This window comes from Peromyscus leucopus, chromosome 7, assembly GCF_004664715.2.
Source record: "Peromyscus leucopus breed LL Stock chromosome 7, UCI_PerLeu_2.1, whole genome shotgun sequence".
NCBI lineage: Eukaryota > Metazoa > Chordata > Mammalia > Rodentia > Cricetidae > Peromyscus > Peromyscus leucopus.
In genome coordinates, this window is record NC_051069.1 from 99,983,749 (window position 1) to 100,009,871 (window position 26,123).

The 26,123-nt window shown below is 45.0% G+C and overlaps 1 protein-coding gene and 1 non-coding gene across 2 annotated transcripts in view; both read right to left on the reverse strand.

The window, feature by feature from the left end:
• Positions 1-26,123, reverse strand: part of Stac (SH3 and cysteine rich domain) — a 127,855-nt gene that overhangs the window by 72,241 nt on the left and 29,491 nt on the right. Inside the window, exon 2 of the mRNA XM_028895202.2 lies at positions 3,173-3,476. Within this exon, the coding sequence (XP_028751035.1) occupies positions 3,173-3,476 (304 nt within the window). The remainder of the gene's footprint in view (positions 1-3,172; positions 3,477-26,123) is intronic.
• Trnak-cuu lies at positions 6,615-6,687 on the reverse strand. Its single transcript has one exon. It is a non-coding gene; the product is annotated as a tRNA-Lys (tRNA).

Sequence of the window (26,123 nt, forward strand, 5' to 3'; positions counted from 1 at the left end):
GAAACCCAGAGAGGGAGGGGAATGTCAATCTCCTCTTCTTCCTTTCCAAGAAGCCTCTCACATCATTTCTGTTCCACCTCACATCTTTCAGTCCTTTCCCTGCTCTCCTCAAACTAGATTACTTTGTTAAATCCTTGAAAAGATCAGGACAACTTGTTGACTATTTTTCTATTTTCCTTATTGTTTTTAAAGATGAAAAAGTCGTAAGGCTGGGGAGATGGTTCAGGGCGTCTTCCTAAGGCTGCAACCCTTTGATACAGTTTCTCATGCTGTGGTGACCCCTAACCATAAAGTTATTTTCATTGCTACTTCTGAAATTTTGCTACTGTTAAGAATCATAATATAAATATCTGTGTTTTCTGATGGTCTTAGGTGACTCCTGTGAAAAGGTCATTAGATCCCAAAGGGGTTGTTCACAGGTTGAGAACCAATGGTTAAGGGGGTAAAAAGTTCCTGTACAGCAAGCAAGATGACCTGAGTTTGGATCCCCAACACCCATATAAAAGCTAGGAACAGTGGCAGATATATATATATAAAACCCCAGTGCTGGAGAGGTGTTGGGATAAGGCAAGCAGATTCCTGGAGCTCCATGGCCAGCCAGCCTAGCAGAAAGGGTGGGCTCCAGGTTCAGTGAGAGACCCTGCCTCAAAACTAAGGGTAGTGCTAGAGATAAGACCTGACAGTCAACCTCCAGCCTCTACATGCACACACACACACACACACACACACACACACACACACACACACACACCCCTCCCCCCACTATTTAAAAAAGGATTTCAATGAAAAAGGCACCTAGGGTACTTCTTCAGCATTCATGAAGACCTGGGTTTGATCCTTATAAAACCAGGTGTGGCGGCACAAACGTAATCCCAGTCCTCTGGTGGAAGGAAGGCAGCATGATTAGAAGTTCAAGACTGTCCTAATTAGAGATAATTAGGCCAGCCTGGGATACATGAGACTCTGTCTTCAAAATTAAAAATAACTTAAAAGGCAGATGTGTGGGGCTGGAGAGATGGTTCAGCAGTTAAAAACACTTGCTGCTCTTTTAGAGGACCCAAGGTCCATTCCCAGGACCTACATCAGGAGGCTCACAGCCACTTGTAATCCTAGCTCTGGCCTCTGTGAACACATGCAGGCATGTGCACATGCCCCCTCTCAACAACACATAGACATAATTTTTTAAAAAGGCAGCTACAATATAAATTTAATTCAGACAGAAGCACAGTGTAACCTTCTTTAGTGTGGAGTCTTATAAAATTGTTGCTGTATTTGAGGTGCCCTGAGAAGCCCATTAGGGTAATGGCTGTGACATTCCTCAGAGGTGAATGCATTTACATTACTCATTCTTAAAAACACATGCTTCTTGTCTTTTCACATGCATCACAGTGAGATCTAAAATAGATGTTCATCACCTCTTTCAGGGTTATGAATAGAAGTACCTCGAAAAGGCCTGGTGGCAATTGAAAGTGACGCAGGGGATTCAGAAAGGAGGCATTCAAGAAAACCAAGCAGGAGGCAGGCTACCTACGTACTCTGAGCAGGGAACACGAAGGGACCCCCCAAGTCTCCCACACTGGCAGCCGGGTGCCACATCATGGTCAAATGGAGGTGTGAGTGGGTGGGAACTCCAAGAACGAGCTGCATCTACCAGGAAGGAGGTTGAAAAGTCCCAAGGCGACCTAAGCATTGGATCAGATTGCTGACCCCATTCTCCATGTCTTCATCCATGCCTCTTTCCAGGTGGCTGGAAATGTCAAATGGTATTTCTCCACCCTCCTGACTGTGGGATTTCTCATTGAATTTATCCAGCCAAAGGAATTCATCAGGAGTCGCAGTGAGCCACCTCTGGCTCAAGAACTCAAGGTGCTTGCATTCTGCCTCTTGTCCTCGCCAGGAGAATGGATGACAGGGCTGGGCCTCTGGCTTAAAGGAAGAGTAAGGGACAAGGACAGAAAAGATACAACTAACCACCTCACGGTGTCTTGGTCAGTCGGGCTTTGTCTGATTTGAAGGCGCTCAAATGAGAACCGAAAGATGTTTTAGTGCGGGGATTTCAGGATCATTAAGTGGTGTTATGGTGGAAATCTCTTGATTGATACAAACCTTGTTTTCTCAATGTGGCTTGTTTGGAGAAAGAACAGGGAGAGTGGAGAGTAAAAACAGAGCGTGTGAGGCAGTAAGCCTTGTCTGAAGATGTGGACAGGTCTCATGGCAGTGGGACGGATGTCGCTTCTGACTTAGAACATCCCACCTGGGAGTGGGAGGGCCCAGAACCAAAGCTGTGCGATGCACAGCTGTACCTCCCAACACTCTGTCACTTCAGGGAGCTGGGCTATTGCAGGTCCAGAGACAATTGGACCTTTAATTCCCTAGTCACCGATTGCCCACCTCCGTGTTTGACCTGACAGCTTCGTGAGACTTGGAGATAAATAACTTCTGGACCCTACGATGACCTTAAACTTCCACTAACCCAAAGGCTGAGCATGTCATTGATGACACCTGAGCTTGATGGCTGAGACCTCCCTGCTTTTCTGTAACATGGCTACCTGATGATCCCATCCATGCATTTAAAAAAAAAATCCCTTGATTTATAACTTTCATTGTTCTATTACTCTAAAAACTTCATGAAACATCAAAGCATGGTATTTGGGGTAATCTAAATGTGTGTTTCCTGGACCATGGCCACTAATACTTGGCTCTAGAATAAATTGTCTCCAATTCTCTTTTACACTGACACACCCCTTAACTGACCTTGACAAAGGTAAGGGGATCATAGAGCATTCTACCTTCCTGGCCACACTGGCCATCACTTATGTGTCCGGTTTCAGTGATGACAAACAAACATTTCAGGTCTCCTCTGCCCACCTGGCATATCAGGCTCAGGAAGGTGTACATGGGCCACACACAGACAAGGTGAAAGGGCACCAGGCTCCTGGTAGAGGGTGCCAGCTGATGCCTTGGCTACACCTGTATCCCAAACAATTTATCCCTCCACCTGGCCCTGCTTCCCTATGCTTTTTATAAGTCCTCTTCCTCAGAACCACTCCCCGACATGGGCCCTCTTGTATCTAACTCTCTGAAGCTCAGAGTTGTTCCGTGGGTCCCTGAACCTGGGCACCCAGCTCTCACTCAGCTTCCCAGGGGCATTACAGCTGTAAGGGGGTCTTACCCACGATCATGTGGTTGCAGACATCACAGAAGGTGGGCTTCTTAAAGACATGCTCCTGAAAGGTGTGGGCCTTGTTGCTGCTGCCGGGGTGCAGGCCAGCCCTGGTGGGCATGGATGCAGGGCTTCCAGGGATGGGTATTGGGCTGGGGCCCGGGCTGGGGCCCGGGCTGGGGCCCGGGCTGGCCTTGGCCAGCAGGTCAGCTTGCAATTTCACATCACTGTTGGTTCTCGGGAAGAAGTCGTCAGCGCTTTTGCTCCGCAAGCTCTTGGTCTTGAAAGAAAGTGACCGTTTTAGTTTCTGGAGCTGCAATGCAATGACAGGACAAGCGCTCTCATGATCAGTCCTGTGACCCCCGTGGCGGGCGCAGCCACCTCTGCCCTGTCCTGACCCATGGACGCCTTAGCCCGGGAGGCTCTGCCTGGCCAGCGTGGGTGGTCCAAGGCCAGCGGCTAGCTGAAACGGGACTCAGTGGTCCACCCAAGCCCATATGCCAACAAGCAGACAGCGGCTCCAGCTGCCCTCCTCCGCCTTCTTCTCACCCCTGTTCCTCTAGGTCCCACCAATGTGCTGCCTCAAGCCCCAGGATGCCTGGTTTTTGACCTTTGATCTTTTTGAGTTTGTGTAGTTGGAAATGAATTTGAACTCCTGGGTGCCAAGGCTGTGTATGTAATACTGTCTTTCTCTCATGACCAGGTCTTATGTCATAGGACCATAGCTATTTGTCTCTGCGGACAGCATAGTATATGAACAATGTCTCCCTCTGATGTGACATTAATCTGGCTGACTGGTCTCCAGGGCACAAGCCAGAAGCTCTCTAATCTGTATGTAACTGAAATATGTGGACAAGAAACGTGTGTGTGTGTGTGTGTGTGTGTGTGTGTGTGATATGCTTCTGCATGTGTGTAGTATATGTGCACATATATGTGTTTATGTTCATGTATGTATACCATTGCATGTATGTGCATGTATGTTATATGTGAGGTATGTATGTATGTATGTATGTATGTATGTATGTATATATATATATATATGTGTGTGGTGCATATGCATGTGCCTGTGTGTATGTGGTGTGGGGGAGTGTGAGATACATGCATTTATGTATGTGGTGTGTGTGTATGACTCAATATTTCAACAGCCTGTCTACCCCTCATATACCATTGCCCTTGTATTCAGCTTCAGTAAACTAGATCATTTCTTTTTGTGTTTGGGACTTATGGAGAGACACCAAGTGGATTTAGAAGAGTTTTGGACTTGAGTTCAGTCTGCATTCCTAATTCAATCCATGCTGATGCTGGAGAGATCTTCTGGAAGCACAGATGTGAACATATGAATCTCACACTTAAAATCCTCTAGGGATTTTGTCTTAGCCATAAAAACTTGCTCCAGCTGAGTGTGCTGCTGCAGGCCTAGAACTCTAGCTACCCAGGAGGTGGCAGCCAGTGGATCACAAATCCAAGGCCTGCCTGATTTGTAGAGTGAGTTCTAGTCATCTTTGGCAATTCTGTGTCTCAACAATTAAATGGTGAAAAACAAGACTGAGGCCATAGCGCTGTGGCAGAGTGCTTGCCTGGCATGTGTGAAACCTTAGGCTCACCCCCTAGCACTAAACCAAGGGCCCGCCCCCTGCCACTGGACTCTGGGCCTCAGCCTGGTGACAGTCTGCACCAGCACTGGTATTGATCAGTCCTTGCCAGCTACCACGGCTCCCTCCAAATCCCACACACATTTCATTATCAGCCCTTAGTACCCTGTCTTCCCTCCACCCAGAGAGGAGGAGTGAACGGTGCACTAGTCGTACGGCTTTCAGGGGTCACTACACCTTTGAGGTGGCCTCCTTCAGTAAGTATTCACCTGTGGCCGTTCTTTCTCTTACCCAGAACCACACCTGTGCAGTAGCTGAAACCATGCATGAAGGTGCCCTGTGCTCACTGGAGGAGTCTCTACAAGTGGGGACGGGCTCCCTAAGGACATGCAAGATGAGCGCATGGGGCAATGTCAAGCCTGCCACCTCCCTCCCCACCTCTATCCTGACCTCAGAAGACAAGGCAGCCACCGTGGCCACAGAGCACAGACACAGCACAAAAAGGCCATACTTGGACTCCAAAGAGCCATATGGATTTGCAGTCTGTTTTTGCAGTAATTCACTTCAAAAGTAGAGCATATTTTCTATTATGGGAGTCTTTTTAGTTTAAGGATTCTGCCAGTCTTAGGGACAGAGATGAGACAAGATCCCGCATCATAGCCTGGGCTGTCTTAGAACTTCCTAGACAGCCCGGAATAACCTGCAGGTTATTCTCTCCCTCAGTCTCCTGCTGAGAGCTCATATTGAGCCACCCAGGCTCTTGAACTTTTATTTTACTTTAATGTCAGGCTGATGAGATGGATTAGCACATAAAAGGCACTTATCATCAAGCCTGAGGACCTGAGTTCTATTCCTGGGACCCACATGAAGGAAAGGGAACTGATTCTCACAAGTTGTACTGTGACCTCCTGTACTGTGATGTACATGTGCATGTGTGTGTGTGTGTGTGTGTGTGTGTGTGTGTGTGTGCGCGCGCGCGCGCGCTGAGACCACAGCTGCCCAGCCCAGTCCTCTCCAGACTGTCAACCCCACACTCTCACCAGCCAAAGACTGCAGGAGTTGAGGTTGTTGAGCTGCATGTCTGCATCTCCTACAGGGCAGCACATAACCAACACAGGAGTGTGGGCTGGGAAGGTCTTGTCAGAACCTTGGAGAAATGAAGGCTGAAGGAGGTCAAGCAACCAGCTTCAGGTCAAACAGTTCTTGAAGACCTGGTTCAAAGTTAAACCTGCCCTCTGCTGATCCTGTGCATGTTCCTTTCTTTGTCAGTGAGTCTCTAGGTGTTAGACAGGAGTGAAAGGCAGTTACCTCAGGTCTCAGGACCATAGGACTTCTGCTGCTCTGTGAGTGTGTCAAGGGCTGTGGAAGCAGGTCTGTGGTTTCCAGATGTTTACATGTGACGACAGGGAACCCGCAGCACTTCCTTGCCCTCGTGTGTGTGTTGTGGTGGTAATCTAATTGTACTGAAATGTGATTTTGATTGTATGTTAATAAATAAAGTTGCCTGGGAGTCAGAGCTATTAGAGCCATAGCAAGAGTGTGGCAGTGGTGGCACACGCCTTTGATCCCATAGATCTCTGTGTGTTCAGGGATACAGCCAGCACTGCCTTTAAGACCTAAGGGGCTGTACATTCAGACAGTGACGAGGCAGTCACATGTTTGGGTTTACAACCAATGAGAAGGCAGAACAAAATACTATAAATAGACGAACAGACAGGAAATAGGTCTCTTTCGGGAAGCTGGGACACCGCAGGCGGAAGGGTGAGATTTTAGCTCTGAGCTCTGACCTCTAGGCTTTCTCTTTTATATTGTTTCTGTGTTTCTTATTTAATAAGACGGTTGGTTGCATCAATATCTGGCGCCCAACGTGGGGCACGAACCCACGACCCTGAGATTAAGAGTCTCATGCTCTACCGACTGAGCTAGCCGGGCAACTTTATTTATTAACATACAATCAAAATCACATTTCAGTACAATTAGATTACCACCACAGTGTGTGGCTGGACATTGTGTCAGATGAGGAAGTCTGCCTGCTTCTAGAGCCAGAGATTTCATTAGGAGCCAATGAGACATTTCTTTGTAAGACGGATTGTTAAATGGCCTTATTAATAAAAACCTGGGTGAAAACTGAAATATCAGAGAAACAGAATAAGCCACAGCCAACCTCACTTCGCCAACTCCTCAGCCAATCCTGTTTCCATGAATCCTCAGACTGAAAGCCTCTGAGTCCTCACCCCTGTGGGTCTCAGTTGAACTGCTCAAAAGCCTCTAGTTCCTGGTCCTCATGCCTTATATACCTTTCTGCTTTCTGCCATCACTTCCTGGGATTAAAGGTGTGTGTCCTTACCAAGCAAAGACATGAGATCTCAAATCCTGGGGTTAAAGGCATGTGCCACCACTGCCTGGTGTAGCCTTGAACTCACAGAGATCCACATAGATCTCTGCCTCCTGAGTGACAGGATTAAAGGCTTGTGTGCCACCACTGTCTGGCCTCTATGTCTAACCCAGTGGCTGCCTCTGTCCTCTGATCCCCAGATTAAGTATTATTTGTTAGAGCACAAATAAAACATCACCACATTTCTTACTGAGGTAGATTGCTTGAAAGACATGCCCACTGATGAAATAGGAACCTAGTTGCAAACTCAAACAAGCACTTTCTTCATACATCCCTAATGGAGCAAAGACCAGAGAGGAAGATATAAAATGAGGAAATACAAGTAGAATTTGATAAGCACACAGGTCACAAAAAGATTAACTCCTCTGCATAACCACTAAGGTACAGTTCTATTTAAAACATTCTTTTTTAAATAAAAGAATTATAAGATGATTTTATGTGTCTGTGTGAGTATACACCATGTAGGTGCAAATGGCCCCCAAAGCCGAATAAGGTATAGGATCCCCTGAAGATGGAGTTACAGACAACTAGAGCAGCCTGACATGGGTACCAAGAACTGAACTCAGATCCTCTGGAAGGGCAGCAGGTGCTCTCAACTATTGAACTACAAATATTCTTTTTTTTTTGAAAAGATATTTTAATTTAATTTTTATTTTAAGTACACATTTGTCTGTGTGAGGGTGTCAGATCCCCTGGAACTGGAGTTACAGACAGCTGTGAGCTGCCATGTGGGCGTTGGGAATTGAACCTGGTTCCTCTTGCAGAGCAGGCAGTGCTCTTAACTGCTGAGCCATCTTTCCATCCTCTCCATAAATATTCTTACATTTTCATGTGCTGGAAATGACTCATACCTCAGTTCTTAAAATTTCTGTAAATTTGATTCATTTACGTATTCATTTATTGATTTTGGGGTCAAATGATGGACCTGGTACATAATAGTCTACCACTGAGCTACAACTCCAGACTCACATATTAGAAGGCTCTCCAAGTAGGGGATCATTCCTTCCCTTATTCATTAAATATTTCAGTAATGAATATCTATTTGGATGCTACCAGGAGCCAGGCATAGTACTCAATTTTGGTGACAAAACATTGAAAAAATATTCAACAGCAATGAAATTGATCTCCTTAAAATTTAAAGTCAAGTAGGCAGGGGAAAAAATGAACAAATGACAACATACTTGGGTGAGGACTTAAGTTACAAAGGGAAATAAAAAGAGATACAGGTTTTAGAAGGTCATAAGAAGGCTTATTTGACAGGTGACATTTGAGCAGAGATGTGAAGAAGGCAGTGGGTATGTGAGTAATGTAGGAGAGCATTGTGGGTAGTGGAAAACTAGCAGAAAGACATTGTTGGTAGCTGGACAAAGAGCAGGAGAGCATTATGGGTGATGAGAAAGCCAGCAGCAATGGTCCCAGTGAAAAAGCCATGTCCCCACAGCAACCGATGAGGATGTGGCAAGGTCACTGATCCAAAATCAGCTTCAGTTGGGGCTTCCTTATTGGTCGTGGCAAGGGCTGTGGAATTTATCCCAAGGGCAAGAAAGTGTCAAGGGCTGACTTTTATTTAAAGGGATGCTCTGGGGAGTTTTTGAGAAACAGGGGCAAAATTGAAGCAAGGAGACCTGCTGGGAGATGCCTGCAGTAAGTGTCTGGCCAAGAGGGGATTCTGACAGGTGTGGTGAGACACACTGGGATCCCCGGCACATTCTGAAGGCAGACCCAGGAGTTTGCTGAGGGGTTGGATATGAATGAATAACTCTAAGATTTTTGATTAGTGCAACTGAGTGAATGGAGGCATGCCCTTTTACTAGAAGGAAGGACGTCAGAGAAGAGAGACTGGGAGGTCTGAGGTGCTTATTTAGAATTCAAGGGGAGTCAAAGTATTGGTAAGTAGATACATGATTTTGGCATTCAGGAGGAAGGACCAAGCTGCCTAGTGAGTGGGGAGCCATGAACAAGGCCATAAGACCAGTTGAAATCATTACAAATGCCATGAGCAGACCCTAGAGAGACTCTATCTGAAGACAGAGCTCGGGATACTGCAAATTTATGTGAAAAGAAGAGTCATGAGAAAAGGCCATGGTGTTTGAGAAGAAGCTGCCCAGGAAGGAGACGCAGAGAAAGGGTGTAATGGAAGCTAAGGGAAGGAAATGATTTAGAGAAGGCTGGAAAGCCAGGCGGGTCAACTTAATCCCAGCACCAGTTTAAGTCAATGAGGTTTAGGGCTCTGCAAAGGAAGGCCTTTGAGACATCTTAGCAACACAGCAGATTCAGGGATGCTCTGAGGGTGCGGTGACAAGGTTTCAAGAAAGCATGGCCAGAGGGGAAGACAGCAGGCATGGTAGCAGGTGGGCAAAAGCAGTTTGAGTTTGCCGTGAAGCAGATTAGTAAGAAGACAGTGGCCAGCGGGGGCTGTAACATCTCAGCGTTGTTTGGGGAGCATTTTGTTTAAATGCTAGTTGTTTTCGAGCTACTTTTAATCTGATGATGCATGACAGGGGAGGTCACTGTTGGAGCTCTGTCCTTGACTAGAGGATACGGGGTGTAGTGTACAAGAGCAGAGCTGACTGGCAGAGTGACACAAGCAAGCTGGCAGAGCTGGTGCTGGTTGTTTACAGATGTGTGTGTGTGTGTGTGTGTGTGTGTGTGTGTGTGTGTGTGGTCCACATACATGCAGGTGCATGGAAGGCAGAGAACAACCCCATTTGTTGTACCTCAGGTGCCACATCAGTTTTTGAGACAGAAAGTAGTCTAAGCTGGCTCGACAGTATCCTCAGGGATCCACCTGTCTCGACTTCCCACAGTGCTGGGATTACCGGCACATGTTACCATGTCCAGCATTTATTTTTACTGCGGTTTCTGAGGATACAAGTCCGGTATTGGCACTTGCAAGCATTTTACTCACTGAGCCTCCTCTAGGCCAGGGTATGGATCTTTTGATTGTTCAGAACATGAGAGAAGCCAGGAGGGAGAGGGCAGAGAGGAAGAGAAAGCCCATCTTACAGATAGAAGAGAGTGTGCACTCTGGACAAATGTACAGTGGGAGACACAGAGCATCTATGACAGGTCACTACCTATCTGGCAGACGAGAGACCGGACGTGACAATTTAAATGTCTTCATTACAGAAGTCTCTGACTTCAAAGCTCCCAAAGCCAAATGAACTTTGGAGAGAAAGGAGCTCACCTTCACCCTCCTCTTAGGAAAATCTCTCGGCCTAGCACAATTTGTCACCCTGGTGCCAGCTGGGGTTTTAGAAATGATCTATGCAGCTGCCATTTAAACAGCACTTAGGTGGCAGTTAATTAGGGAATGCAGAAGTCAGGCATCCTGAGAGCACATGGAGAATTTAGCCTGAAGGTGACCATAATGCAGACATGTTGATTCACCAGTTGGAGAAGCTGCAGTTGCAATGAAGCTAATTAACCAGTGTGTGCTTGACGCTCTGAGCAGGACCTCAAGTCTGAACTATGTGGGAAAGTGTGCTGCGAACCCGTCTGCCCACACAGGCAGCTACTTGGGAGGCACACACTCCCTGTGGGCACTCAGTTCAGCTAAAACCGTCAGTTGCCTTTACAAACATCTTCTCAGCCATCTCAAACCGCCTCACTAGCACACTGGCTTTCCTATCTGGATTCAGATGAGGTCATCAGGAAGCTGTTGACAAGCAAATATCTCATCCTGAATTTCCCTATGTGAGCTACATCTTTGGTTTTGAAAATCAATGTGTTTTTTCCTCTTGACATTTTATGGCCTCTAAAATAGTTACATCTCCCATTGAAAGAGTCACTGGCTCCTTTTTTGCCTGTAAAGATATGACTAAGTCAATTGATGATCTAAGCATGAAGAGAATGAGTTAATGAGGTGATTGACTCTCATGTGTGTGCATTCCCTCTGAAACACACTCTCCTTCACCCTTCATCAACCCCATGGACCGCTAACTGCATCCATTTCAAGTCTGGCTGATGCTGTGGGTTGTCAGACTGTTACCCAAACACACCCAAGGCTAGTGGGCAGACAGTGCATTCCGGGCCTTGGAAAGTACAGGGCCTATGGTGAGCTTTCCAATTTTATGCTGAGTTTTTATTTTTGAATAGTTGTATTACTTTCATTTGTGCGTGCACGTGTGTGTGCGTGTGCGTGTGCGTGTGTGCGTGTGTGTGTGTGTGTGTGTGTGTGTGTGTGTGTGTGTGTATGCACACACACATTTGCATGTATGTGGAGGCCAGACCTTGGGAGTTTTCTGTCTTAGTTTTTGAGACAGCCTCTCTCACTGGATGTGGAGCTCACTGATTGGCTGGCCGGTTAGTCCTAGTTCCTGTCTCTGCCTTCCCCATGCTGGAATTACAAACATCTAACACTATGTCTGACTTTTTAGGCAGATTCTGGGGACTGGAACTCAGGTTCTCATGCTTGTATAGCACGTATTTTATTGGCTGAACCACCTCCCCAGCCATGCCTGATTTCTTTTATTGCAAGCACAAAACATTGGAGGTTAGAGCCACTGCAGTTTAGACAGTGACTTAAAAGTCAGAAAATTTCTCCCTGTGTCTGCCTGGCTCTGTTGCAGTCATGTTAATGAACAGACAGGTAAAGCAACATTTATTGAATAGGACTGACTGCATGCATATTCTGCTCCCTATAGCTGCATGGTTGAAGCAAGTCTCTGAAACTTCATGGCTTGAGTCCCACCAGGAAAGGGGAAGTTTAACATAGTGCTTCCAAATTCCCTCACAGCTCTGACCCTGTAGGGCACTGTAATACAGAAGACCAGAGTCTGTTCTTCAGAAGTGTAGGGTGTGCTCCTACAGACAAGCAGCAACGTTGAGAACAATCCAAGGTGACACCAGACCATGAACCAATGTCACAGAGTAATAAGTAGACTTCTATTGCTGCCGAGTCTATGCAGTCAGAGAAAGGGAGGCATCAGTAGGGGCTAGAACAGTCAGATATCCTTTACAACCCCAGAGGGTGGATTCACTTCTGTTTTTTGAGACATGGTCTCATGTCATAAGCCTAGGTTGGCCTTAAACTTACTATGAAGCTAAGGATGACATTGAACTTCTATCTTTGTTGTGGGGCTGTTCTTGATGGATCTAACTCATCCAACTTTGTCTCTAGCCACCATTTCCATCTCAGACACATGGACACAGCCAGAGCACCACCCACCCCAAATTTCTAAAGACGTGTTAGCTATTCATGTCTTTGTTTTTCTAAAATGACTCCAGGGTATAATGTCAGCATAGTCATACATTGTCCTTGGTGTGATATCAGCATACTCATACATTGTCCTGAATATGATGTCAGCATAGTCATACATTCTCTCCTGAGTATGATGTCATACAGCATAGTCATACATAATATCTTCAGACATTCCTCCTTGCAACAAGAATCTGTGTACTGAGAAGAAATGAGGTGAGAAGCCACCAGTGATTAGGAACAATGTAAGCTCAGAGACTAATCTTAGTGTAAGGAAATAGTCTGAGGTCCCATTGGGTACTGAGAGGAGAGGGATTTACAGTTAGATACCCAGCTTCTCAGTGGATGGGTGAATAGAGGTGGTGACCATGATGGATCTGGGCTGGAAAGGGCAGGAGGAGGCAAATTTAGAGGTGATTGGAGCAAAGAATTTTGGGTCACAATACTTCTAAATTGACTGTTCATTGTAAACTTGCCTTTATTTTTTAACTTAGAAAATCACCAGCAAGGTTTACACTGTTTTCTAAGGTATATGCACGAGGGCTCCTTATTAGCCTGAAGAAAGGCTCGTAGAGTCAGTTATCTGATGTAGCATGAAGGGATTTTGTGGATTGTTTCTATGACCCTCTTCATCCTTGGAGTCTTACCAGGGGAAGCCTTGTCTCGGAGGCACAGAGGCTGACTGGAATTGTAGGTGTTGACCTACCAAGGGCAGTCAAGCCAAGCTAGAAGATACTGCAGCCACCATGCCCACTACGTGTAGCCATACTTGGTCTCTTCTGCTCCATGGGTTGTTGCTGCTGTTGCTGAGGGAAACTGGGGAGGGGGGTCAACCCTGGGGCCAATGATATTTCTTCTCAAGAGTGAAAAGAAGAGCTTGACTCTTGACAAGTGTTGGCTCCGTGCATCATGGAAAAACAATCTCGAAAGCACATGAGAGGTTTAGATTATGAGCGCTCCTAGAATTTGATTCACAGAACCCACTGACTAAATAACCAGAGGGCTAGGGAATAAACATGTATACTTAAGTACAACACAAAGCTTGGTTTATTGAGCATGGCCTTGTAAATAGTAGGCACCCATTACAGTCTGAATTGTGTCCTCCCTAATTCTTACACTGAAGGCTTAACACTCCACCCTGTACCTCAGAATGTGACTATGTTTGGAGATCTGGTTTTTACAGAGGTAATTAAAGTCAAAACAAGACCATTACAATGTGCTCTAATCCAATCTGACTGGTGCCCTTACCAGAAGAGGAAATTTGGGGGATGGGGAGATGGCTCAGTGGGGAAAATTTTGCCTCACAAGCATTAGTATCCAAGTTCCCAGCCCCATATAAGAGCTGATGTAGAATCATGCATTTGTAACTCCAGCACCTTGGTGACAGAGATAGGTGGATCACTGGAGCTCAGTGGCTAACCTGCAGCTAAATTGGTGAGCTCGAGGTTTAGTAAGAAACCCTGTCTCCAAGAATAAATGGGTAAGCAAAAGAGGAAGGCATCCAATATTGACTTCTGGTGTCTATGCACATGAGGTGGGCACTCATACCCCACCCCATACACACACACACACACACACACACACACACACACACACTCACACACACACGAAGAGATTTGGACACATAGACACATGAAGGAATGACCAGATGAGACACTGAGGAGGCAGCCCAAGCCAGGAGATCAAAGCCTCAGAAGAACACAATATGTGGATATTAGATCCCAGTCTATGGAATAGAGAAAAAAATAGACCTGTTATTTCTGTCATCCAGTCTGTGGTATTTTATTATAGCAGTTGTACCAAACTAACAGGTCCTTAATAAAAGCTTGCTGGGGGACAGCACTGCCTCTCTAGAGTAATGGCTGTCTATCAGAAAGCTGCCCCGAGGAGCCCCTGTTCTGTGCTTGGTGCTGTCCCCCACACATCCCTCTAGAGTATAATCTACAAGGTAACAAGGGTGGACAACCAGGCAGGCTGTCTTAGCCTATTACCTTGGACATTTTCACACATGTGCTCCTGGAGAGTTTTAGCTCTGCATCTAAATCTCAGCTCAGAACCTCTGCCCATGTCCTGCCAGAACTTTCTATAACTTCACTACAAAGTTCAGTATCCCATGCTTCCAGGTGCCTTGGTATCAGGCAGTCACATCCCTGCTACATCACTGGGGCTTCATTCTGCCCACTCTCACCTTACACTAAGAGGTATAGACTCTGCTTCACGTTGTCTGTATCCTCACCTAGTGGAGTTTCTGCCATGGGATGGGCACTTTGTTTCAGTACGTGAGTAAGTGGGAGAGTGCACCTTCTGTATCAGAAGCTTGGATGTCCCATTTATTGGGCAGGGGGGATTACAGAGTCATCCAAACAGTGCCTTTCCTTTCAAGACTCTGAGTCTTCCTTTCTGCCATCTTCAACTCTATCCTTTGCCACAAACCATAGCCAGCCTCCTTTCTCCTCTCCAAACCACACAACTCTGTCCCTGTGGTGGTGCCTGGCCTGCCCTGTCTTCATACCATATCTCTGCAAGCTGTTTTACAGCATTGTGTGCAGTAGAAGGAAACAGAAGAAATACGTCCTCTTGACTCTGAGGCTTAAAACCAAAAGACTTCAACAGCCCAAGTGTAACAGTGGGTGGTGGATGATGAACACAGAGAGAACACTGTTCTGAGCAGGTTCCTGAATAGTCTCACCATGCTCAGGCTGCTTCCTGTGGGCACGTAAATTAGCCTAGGGGGATCTCAGCAGTCACAAGGAACATTTGTCTCACTCTGGGGTGGCCCTGGGACCTGAGAAAGGCTTGTAGTGGGACCTTTGTGGGTCATATGGCATGGTTAGTTTTTTATAAAGATCCCTGAATTGCTAACCCTTGTGCCCTTGAAAGCAACTTCTTCTCTTACATTCTCTTCATCCAGACTCTAAGTAGTAACCAGCCTAGTATTTGACTCAGTTTATCAGGCCTCAGGCCCTGAAGTTATCTGTGATTACCTATTTCTGTTGTGTTTTATATCCTGCCCAGCGGCCAACACATTCATCTATACTTCTTTCAAAACCCATGCAGAATCCATCCATCTCACACACCTCGGCCGCCACCCTGTGACATTGACACCCGTCTCTCTGAACCACTTCCGTTCTCAAGTGCTCTCTGCCCAAGTCAGGAATTACATTGTGTTTCCGCGCTTTACTTCCTGCCAAGTGTCCAACAGTGATTTTCTAAGACAGAACCTGGTAACACTTCCACACCTCAGCTGCTGTATGGACAGATGCCCTTTTCAACGCCCTCCATGACCCCACTGGAACCGAGGACTAACCATCCCCATCATTCTCATTCTCCATTCTTCTAGTCCCTTTGGCCTCTGGTCACACAAACCAAGAATACTGCTGCCGGGCCCCCACTGTTCCCTGCACCTTCCAACAAGGCTCATCCCTTCTCAGGCTTCCTTATCTCTCACTCTCTTCAGATCTGTGCCTTGGCTCTGTTCAACTTGGCTTTTCAAGGTGCTTTTTATCATATATATTTTATTTTAAAAGAATTTTACACCCATGGAACATTGGCAAGAATACTCCCAGAAGTGCAGATCTCCCCTTTAGTAAGACTGAAGGGTTGTTAATAATTTGGCAATATTTGCTTTTCTTATCCTTCCTTCTGGCCCAGCAATAATGATTATGATTATTAGCATCATTGCTATCATTGTTAGGAGATACATTACACAATCAGTTCTCAACATTTCTGAATTCTTCAGTACATATTTCTTCAGAAGAAATATGAAAACACACTACACGAGAATGCGATTTTGTTATCCATACCTGGATTTTGAAAAACTGGACAGTGATGTCTCAAGAGCATTAAAAATATCATTCTTAGTATCTCATCCAGGTTTGCATATTCCTTTTAGTTTTCATGCTCTTAGTCTCATTTGGGCTGAAATAGTGTGTCGGGTTTTCTTTGACTTTGGTGACATTTTCTTCTTTAAAGAACACAGAACTTCTGTCTTGTAGAGACAGTGTGCTGCAACCTGGGCTTGTCTAGTGTTTCTTCACAACCCAGTGAACTTTATATGGTTCGGAAGAGATGTCATGGGCCCGACACTGTGCCCTCAGTGTACAGTGTCAGAGGCACATAAAGCCTGGCTCTATGTTATGTATTTATTGCTTTGTTTGTTCATTCTTTGGCTTCTATTCTGGAAGGAGGTCTCTGAAAGGGCAGGACATTTCCACCATTTTCTGACCTTCTATGTTTCAGAACCTAACACATTATTGATGCTCAATAAATCCTGCCTGGAAAAATGAATCCAAGTGTGACCAACTCTAAATCCAGTGCGCGTGACTATCAGGCTTGCTAAGCACTCTTGGTGGTAAAAATCCCCATGGATTTGGAAGTGGAGACTTGGGGATGGGGCAAGTGGCAAGGACAAGAGAGGAAAAGCCAGGCTGCTTGTGGGGACAAGCCACCGTTCATTCTGCCTTGGAAGTTCTCAGCCCAGGGACACCTTGGTGAGGTGTCCACGGATGAGGGAGGAGGAGAAGGTTGGTGGCAGAAGGAGTGGAGACACCAGGGAATTGGACTCACATTTTGTTTTAATGGAGTAGACTTCATGGTCTTTGTGATCAACAAAGAGGCAAGAACTAACACACATTTTTAAAAGTTGATGAGAGGAAGAACAGATTTCATCCCATCATGTTAGAAAGTGAGATGAGCTGGGCGGTGGTGGCGCACGCCTTTAATCCCAGCACTTGGGAGGCAGAGGCAGGCGGATCTCTGTGAGTTCGAGGCCAGCCTGGGCTACCAAGTGAGTTCCAGGAAAGGCGCAAAGCTACACAGAGAAACCCTGTCTCGAAAAAACCAAAAAAAAAAAAAAAAAAAAAAAAAAAAAGAAAGTGAGACGAGAAGAACAAGGCCTATGGCTGAGGTCCTGGCTTGGAGTTCAGGCTATCATAAACAGTTGACCTTATCTGTAGTTCAGAAGTTCTCTTTACAGACACTGCTGACTGGATCTAAAATTACCAGCAGGGTAAGACCTTGAACCCAAGTTTCTGAGGCCACATCTGGGAGTCTCCTCACAGCCTGTATCTGTTGTCTTCAATTTTAGGAACTCAAGAGAAAACTTCGGTCTTGAGAATAAGTGGTTAAGGAAACCAGTTTATACACTGACTACTTTGTGTACCTCAAGTAATACATGTGAGCCTTGATGGTTCATTTTCAATCCACAGTGGAGCATCTCCATGGCTGCAGCTGAGCTCACAGTACCTAGTTAATGGTTTTCTATTAAACGGCTCACAGCTTTAATGGCTGCCAGGAGAATCTGAGCAGCAAGTCCACCCCCAGATCTGGGTAGAGTCTTAGCTGATGCTTCCCCCAGTGAACAGCCAATCCATTGATAAAGACAATTGCTGAAGTTTCCCTTGCCAAAAGAACAACAGAGATTTTGGTTTTGGTTTTGAGATGCGGGTCTCTCTAATGTAGACAAGGCTGGTCTGAAACTCACAGAGATCCTCTTGTTTCTGTCTCCTGAGTACTGGGATTAAAGGTACATGTCACCATGAGTGGTAAAATGGCAAATATTTTGATGAAGATATTGGAAGGTAAATATGGTCAAAGTGCATGATATGCTTTGAGAAAAATGTCTTTATGAAACTTAACACTACAAGCAATGAATATATGCCAATATAAACATTAAATGAAGAAATATCCTGGAGTTAGATTGTACCAAATGAAAGTGGGGATACCTACCCACTATCTCTCATTTTTATGTTTTAAAATTACATTATCTATTTACTTATTATTTATTTACTGTATGTGTGCATGTATGTATGTTAGTGACATGCCATCTTGTGTGTGTGTGGAGATAATAGGGCAACTTTCAGGAGTCAGTTCTTTCCTTGCGCTATGTGGGTCTTAGGGATCAAACTCAGGTTGCCATGCTTGGCAGCAAGAGCCTGACCTTTAGAGCCATCTTATCAGCCCTAACTACTAACTTGAAACATTGAAACACACTTGATATGTTGAAGAATAATTCCAAACCTTTCAATCCAGTAGGTTTGAATCTGGAATTCCATTATCTATGAAAGCATAGCTCAGTGATACATTGCATGACATTTCTGTTTCTTAACATTTAATTTTGAAATAATTTTAGTCATATGGGCAAGTGACAAAATAGAGCCACCCTCCTATGCCTTTCCTTGGGCCTTCCCAGTTCATGTTTGACATGACTACCATGCACGCATCATAGCTAACACATGAGAGATGCCATGAAACTACCATGCCACTATAGACTTACTGGAACATTGCCTTATGAAAAGTAGCTGTCCTGTATCCTTTCTTTCTCCGGCAGAGAAGACACTTAGTTACTCTTTATCTTCAGTGTCCTCTAGCCCATGGCAGGTCCTGAGTGGTTGGGTGTCTCTCAGAACCTTGACTCTTTCTAAGGCTTTTAACTAACTCTTTTGTGACATGTCCATCAGTTTGGTTTCATGTGGTGCTTTTGTTGAACATCATTATTCCGGGACCTCCTAAGCATGTAAGGTGGTACCTGGTGTTAATGTATCCCATAGCTAGTGTTAACTTTGCTTATTGGGTGATAGTTGCTAGGTCATTCCACGATGTAAATAGGTCTTTTCCCTTTGTAGTAGTGAGTGTCATGTGATCACAGGTAAGTACAGCTCACTGTACTGTTCCTTCTAATCATAACCTCTATTGAAGGGTCCGTGAATCTTGCCTGGTATTTTCCAGTGGTGGTGTTCTATTTCCTTAAGTCCTGCTGATACACTGAATGAAGCTATGAGATTAAGGAGTTCTCTTTTGCCAGAAATTTTTATTGTTTCTGGTACTTGAGGCAGAGATCTATAGTGGCTCACCAAAATCCATTTTTAAAAGTTCTCTTGCGGGTATGTGGTTAGAATACATTTTGCAAAACATGTTTGCAGTTACACTCAGAAATGGCCCCGAGTTCCTGCTGTGGATATACTGAAGTGCTGCATGTCCTTCTGAAACAGGTATTAGGGCTGTGTGTGTGTGTGTCTGTATCACTTCCTCCTTCCATACTTGTGGGAGCCCGTTCTGGGGTTCCTCGTGGCTTTACCCAGCAGGTCCGAATAGAGGATGATCAGGACCACGGGCCTGAGTGCAGGTGTCTGAGATGGTCTGCACTTGGCTGTGCTGGGGGAGGAGGTCTTTTGCTCCACCCCTTGGTGTCTCTATAAAAACCCTGGGCCAGAGACAGTCCGGGCCCATTGGAATAGGTTCCAGGCCCTCTCGAGGCTATCCTTTATTTTCTATCTGTTTATCTCCGAGATATTCTCCGTGATAAATCCTTCTATCTAATATTTCCTGCTGATCGCACTCAAGAAAACTCTGGGAAGCTGTGGGGGTGGTGGGTAAACGCCCCACACATACTGGCCTCCATATGGATGTGGTGGAGATCCTATTCAACCATGGGTTGTATGGCAATGTACAAGGCGGAATATCCTGGAAGAAAATGGGCACACAAAATACCACAAAGAGCAGAGCTGTTCTCACTATACCTTCAGTGTGGGAGAGAAAGGAATATACATCCAGTTTTAAATCTATATTAAATCTATATCTATTTGGGTTCTTTGTTACAACAACTTACCCTTACCCTCTAGTATGCTTCTTACTACAAATAGCAATGGAAAGAACATTGCACCTTTATAGTTTCCTATGCTCCTAAAACTATCTAAGTGCTACAATGCTAGAAAGTAATTTGCTTGGCCAAGTCAATGTAACAAGGATTAACTGGAAAGGTGACTTTGGGACAGGGGCATTTGAGAAGCTGTGGGGAGAATACAATAAAGACATTAGAAGCTGGAAATCACTAAAGACTATGTTATTAGGGAAAGTAAAAAGAAACGAGTGGACCAAAGGAGAATAGCTGGTGTAGAAGAATCATTCAACGGTAAGGTGAGAGGCTACCTGAGCTAACCAAGGCAAAAGGACCCAAGTCTAGCAGCATGAATTGCCGTGTGTCAGGTCAGTGTGGCGAAGAGGCATCTTAAGTCCTGCCACAGTCCTCTCAGAATGTTCTAGAGACAAAAGTGAATGTTGCACATGCTCACAGGTAACAGCACAGTTCACACACCCAGAGAAACCGTTAGCCTCACTGCATACTCACCTGCAGCAGGAAGCCACACAAGCCTGAGGTCTACCCTGAGCATTCTGAATGCAGGCAAAGGGCCGCTGATGAGCAGAGAGAGCCAAAGCAGTAGGAAAACAGTGCAACTGAGGCACAAAGACCCTTGTAACTAGGTCAGTGTCAATAAAGTAGAAGTACCTGATGTGAACAGAGGTCACCAAAAAGATTCTCCTGTTACAAATTCTGACTTTTAAGAATTTTTGTATCTTTAAATTGTGTGTGTGTGTGTGTGTGTGTGTGCTCAGGCATGCATGTGCATGTTTGTGCAGATGCCTGTGGAGGCCAGAGGAGGGGATTTGGATCCCCTGGAACTAGAGTTTTAGGTGGTTATAAACCACTTGAAGTAGGTCCTGGGAACCCAGTGCTTGTCTGTGCACTGCCCCCTGAACAAGCAATTTCTCCAGCCCCCTGTTACCTCTTCCTAATGAAACAGATGACACAAAACTTAGAAATACTTAACAGCAATGGAAGGATCTTGACTTGTAACAACATACAAGTGAAGCAGGTGGAGGGGGTGGCATCACCCTGTATTAATGTCCTCATTCACAGGGAAGGACAGCAGCGGTGGCTGTAGCACAGTGGTGTCGTTCCTGCTGGCATCCGAGTGCCTGTGTGACCCATTGTGCTCACAGGACGTTATCATCTCCTGTGACCTGCAGTCACTACAAGGAGTCATCGTCACCATCCTCCTGTAGGATGGGAAAGGAAGTGGCTGTGCTAATCCAGTCCTCAGTGTAGATCGCACAGGGGTAAGAGGGGAGCAGTGACTGTCCTTCGTGGGGTGGCAACGTGAGAATTTACACTACACCTTATGAAGGAGGGTGGTGCCAGGGAGATGAAAGGCACTCGGCTATCAAATCTGACAACCTGAGTTTGATCCCTGGGACCCACACGGCCAAAGGAGAGAACTGACTTCTGCAAGCTGTCTTCTGACCATGTGCACCATTCACCATGACTGCACATGCACACGCACACACACACACACACACACACACACACAAATGCACACATTTAATGAGTGAATTAAGAACTTTAAAAAAAAAATAAAGTGTATATTTAGATCTTTGCTACAGGAAGTTTTAAAGGTTAGATGGGTCTGGTGGAATAAATCTCTAATCCTGCCTGTGACCTCTAACCCTGCCTGTGGCCCCAGGACTTAGGAGGCCAGAGAGGATGTTGAGGGTTGCTGTGGGTTGCAGGGCAGCCTGAGATACAGAGGAAAAAATGAGAAAGTTTTTTTTTTTTTTGTTTTTGTTTTGTTTTTTTTTTTTGGACAGGTTTTCTCCATGTAGTTTTGGTGCCTGTCCTGGAACTCACTCTGTAGCCCAGGCGGGCTTCGAACTCACAGAGATCCGCCTGCCTCTGCCTCCCAAGTGCTGGGATTAAAGGCATGTGCCACTGCTGCCCAGCTGAGAAAGTTTTAACAATATCCATTAGCACATTTCATACAATTAATTGTCATGAATTTATCAGAAGCCCAGCATGTTGGCTCATGACTGTAATTCCAGTACTTAGGAGGCTGAAGCTGGGGGTCATGAGTTTGGGGCCAGCCTGGGCTACACAGTGAGTTCCAGGTCATCTTGAGCAGCATGTCAAGATCCTGTCTCAAAACACCAAACAAACAAATAAGCAATTTTTAAAAATTATCAGCAAAGTTCACACAGTAAAGAAAGAATGGATTAAAATGGAAAGAGTGGTAAGGAGCACGCAAAACTCCAGAAACAAGCTACAAGATGACAGAGAAGGAAGTAAAATGCAGGACAGTGGATGACAACGAGTTACATCTCTGCAAAGCCAATTTAAAAGAGACTGAATAAACCCTAAATATTAGACAAGAGCGGTGAGGAAGAAAATTCCAAATACTAACAAAAGAAAATATTCTGATAGACATATTAGTACAAAATCTCGTGAAAGAGATTAATGAGGTCAAGGGTGAAGTCAGTTATTGGTGGATGCTACATTATAAAATAAAATGTAAGAGCTGAGTGTGCTGGGATGAAACCTTCATTCCAGCACTCAGAAGGCCGAGGCAGGAGGATTGCAAGTTCAAGGTCAAGCCTGGGCTGTTATAGAAGATTAGCTCAAAAGATAAAGGAAAATGAGGCTCAAATAAGATAAGAATGTATATCACTTTTATAAATGGAGGGCCCTAGCATTTTTACGTAGTGAACTCTTTGAAAACGACTGTAAAACTTAAATATAATCCCAATATCTTATAGATTCACATATGAATAGAAAAAATTAAAGAATAAATGGACAAGCTACTAGAGTATATATTTTTGGCTAAATTTAAAGATACATAAAGAAATCCATAGCTACCAAATAATGTTTGTTCCATTGACCCACTAAAAATGTCATTTAAAGATGTTTTGGAGGAGAGGTTTGTAACCTGAATATTTTCCATTTTTTCTTTTTTAAAAACTATATCAAATTGTTTTATTATAGTGTTACTTAGTAGGTAAACTATCACTATACATAAGGTATAGTTTATTTTTTTAATATAGGAACAAAAAGTGTGTGTGTGTGTGTGTGTGTGTGTGTGTGTAATGAAATAAAAAAAATAGGACCACAAACAAAACATGTGGGTCTGCATGGAGTTGTTCTGGCATAAGAAGTATTCAAAAACAACAAATTGCATTCTCTCCTGACCAATTCCCAGTTGAATTGCAAATTTAAATGTGTAGGAAGAAAAATAGTAAATTAAAAGGGTAGAAATGACACCTCAGGCAGAGAAAAGAATCACAAATAACTTAGTAATCACAAATAATAGGGGAAACACTTGTGGGGCTCATGATAGAATACAAATCTTGCAAGTGTTTAACTTGCGTGAGAGATAACTGTGGTGAGAACCTACTGGGATCTGTGAGCTGCTGGTCTCAGCAGCTAAACGTGCTGAGATATACAGTGAGAAAATCAAAATGGAGGTGAGCAGCATGGCTTGTGTCTGATGTTTATCGACGAGCATCTGGTGGGAAGTGGGGGCTTCTGTTTGTACAAGAGATTTGCTGCTGTCTGACGGTGAAATGCTGGATTGGTGTGTAGGGTTTTAATTAAAAGGGAGTAGAAATGCTAAGAACCAAGACATGTCACATCCTATTGCGTTTGGGTCACCACACTGGAAGCCAGGTGCCACTTCCTCACCCTGCAATTAAAGAGCCCCACAGAGGCCAGCTGGGTACTCTCACTAGAGCACAAAGCCCTTGAGAGCGGAGTCCTGTCTGTTTTGTTCACACCCATTTCCCAGGTGTGCAGAGCTGCATAAAGTGGCTTCACTCACCACCTGAGGATGCCTGGCACTAGAACGTGGCTGGCCTGAGCTGATGCGGGCTACACAGCCCCAGATGTGGGAGACCGAGTGCAAAATATCTAGAAGCATTTTCTTTTTATTGATTGTCAGGTTCTCTTGTCTGTTTGTTTAGATTGTCACATGCATGACAAATTGTCCTCAAACTGGCTATATAGCCAAGGGTGACCCTCAACTTCTGATTATCCTACCTCTGCTTCCCGAGTGTTGAGACTCCAGATGTGTGCCACCATGCCCAGTTCATGCAGTGTGGGGGGCGGGGGGTTGAACCCAAGGCTTTGGGCATGCTATGCAAGCTCTTCCTGCGTTGTGAACTCACTGTTAATACAGTGACCAGAAGATGCTAAGTTACCAGCTTGGCCTGTGTTATGCTTCTATTGGACACCAAGTGCTTACCCAGGGCAACGCCTGACCCACTGTAGACCCTGAAATATGCTGACCAAAGGAATGAATGTGTGAGTTAGTTCAATGGAGCTTTTAATTAATAAGTGCTTTGTCCTTTACATTGATTCTTCAGTCTTGTGTCCTCACACGTGACTCCAAGTGTCCAAAGTGTCCCATCGCTGAGGAAAGGGTGGCTTAGTGGGGAGGACTAAGTTAAGTTGACAAAGCAAGACAGACCACGAACAGAACACTGTTTAGCTGAACACAGATTTCATCTGTGGGGCAAAGTTACTGTTGAGTGCTAGCACATTACACACACTCTCCCAATGCACCTCCTTACCCCTCTACGAAAGGCCAGAATACCCATTTACAGATGGAGACGGTGCCACTCAAAGTCAGAAGAGCAAGGTCCTCCATGAGGAGCTGGTGAAGCCAGGGGTCAGTTCTGCTAGAGCCACCCTCATCCAGTGTTTCAGCCATGATCAGCCGGCAGGGTCTTTAGCCTGCTTCCCAGTCTCTGTGCGCTGCATGGAGATGCCACCGCCCTTTCAGAATGCCACCTGCTCAGTTAAGATCTGTAACAGTTGGAGCTTGCTTGTATCTCATCTAAACCTGAGTGTGGACTTCCTACGGGTCGATTCGGGTGGGTTCTCCGTCTTCATCACTAGAGTCCCAGTGATCAATGCTGACATGTCTAATACACACTTAACAGTGCTTAATGGGCAATGGCTGCCTGGATCACCTGGGATGCTATGATGTTACCATCACTCCAGCCAGAAGCAGGCACTTCTTGCATCTGCCACACAATGCTCTCATATCCCATCAACGTCTCGTCCCAGTTTCTGTTGCATTATCATCAGCTTTCACCTGTCTCACCACCTTTGTGACGATTTATATTTAACGTCACCTTGATTGGATTTAAAGTTACCATGGAAACCCGTGAGTGTGTGTGTGTGTGTGTGTGTGTGTGTGTGTGTGTGTGTGAAGGATTTTCTAGGTTAATTGAGCATTGAGGGGGGATGACCCCTAACCCCACACCTGTGGGTTGCATCATGCCTGCTATGGGCTGAGGTCTTAGACTGTGGAGAAAGGATAGTGAGCTGAGCACCAGCATCCATCTTCTCTTCGGGCATGTGTCCCATTACCATGTGTCCAGTTGTCTCCAGCTTCTACTGCTATGCTTCCCTGTTATGACAAACTATTGCCTGAACTTGTAAGTGGAAATAAACTCTTCACCCCTTAACTTGCTTACTTTTTTGTTTATTCATCTATCTATCTATCTATCTATCTATCTATCTATCTATCTATCTATCATCTATCTATCTATCTATCTATCTATCTATCTATCTATCTATCTATCATCTATCTATTTATATATCACTAGTATTTAGTCACAGAAGTCAGAAAAAGAACTAATAGAATTCTACATTGTAATCACCTTGTAAGATTGGACTGGGTTTTGTTAATGCCATTTTCAATTTCTTTCCCTTGTAAGGCTTTTGCTTTTCCTCTAACTACAAGACTCTGCAGATTGTTTATCCACCTTCCAGTTCCTGTTTTCTTTACAAAATTCTCCTCTTACTTGGAACAGCAATGCATCCAGCTTTTCTAGGAGCAATGAATGGCCAATGACATGTGCACCCAGTGCAGCTATCTGCATATGTTTTGCTTTCCTGATCCAAGAGAGAAGTCTACAAGGCTGGAGAGAGGGCCCAGTAGATGAGAGCATATGCTGTTCTTACAAAGAATCTGAGTTTGGTTCCCAGCACCCATATCAGGCAGCTCACAACACTGTAACTCCAGCTCCAGGGGATTGGATACCCTCTTCTGGCCTCTCTTGGCACCTACACACATGCACACACACACAAAATATTAAAGCAAAAAAGGGACTGTTGCATACCTTTGAAATACTAGGGAATTGGGAGGCTTAAGTGATCAT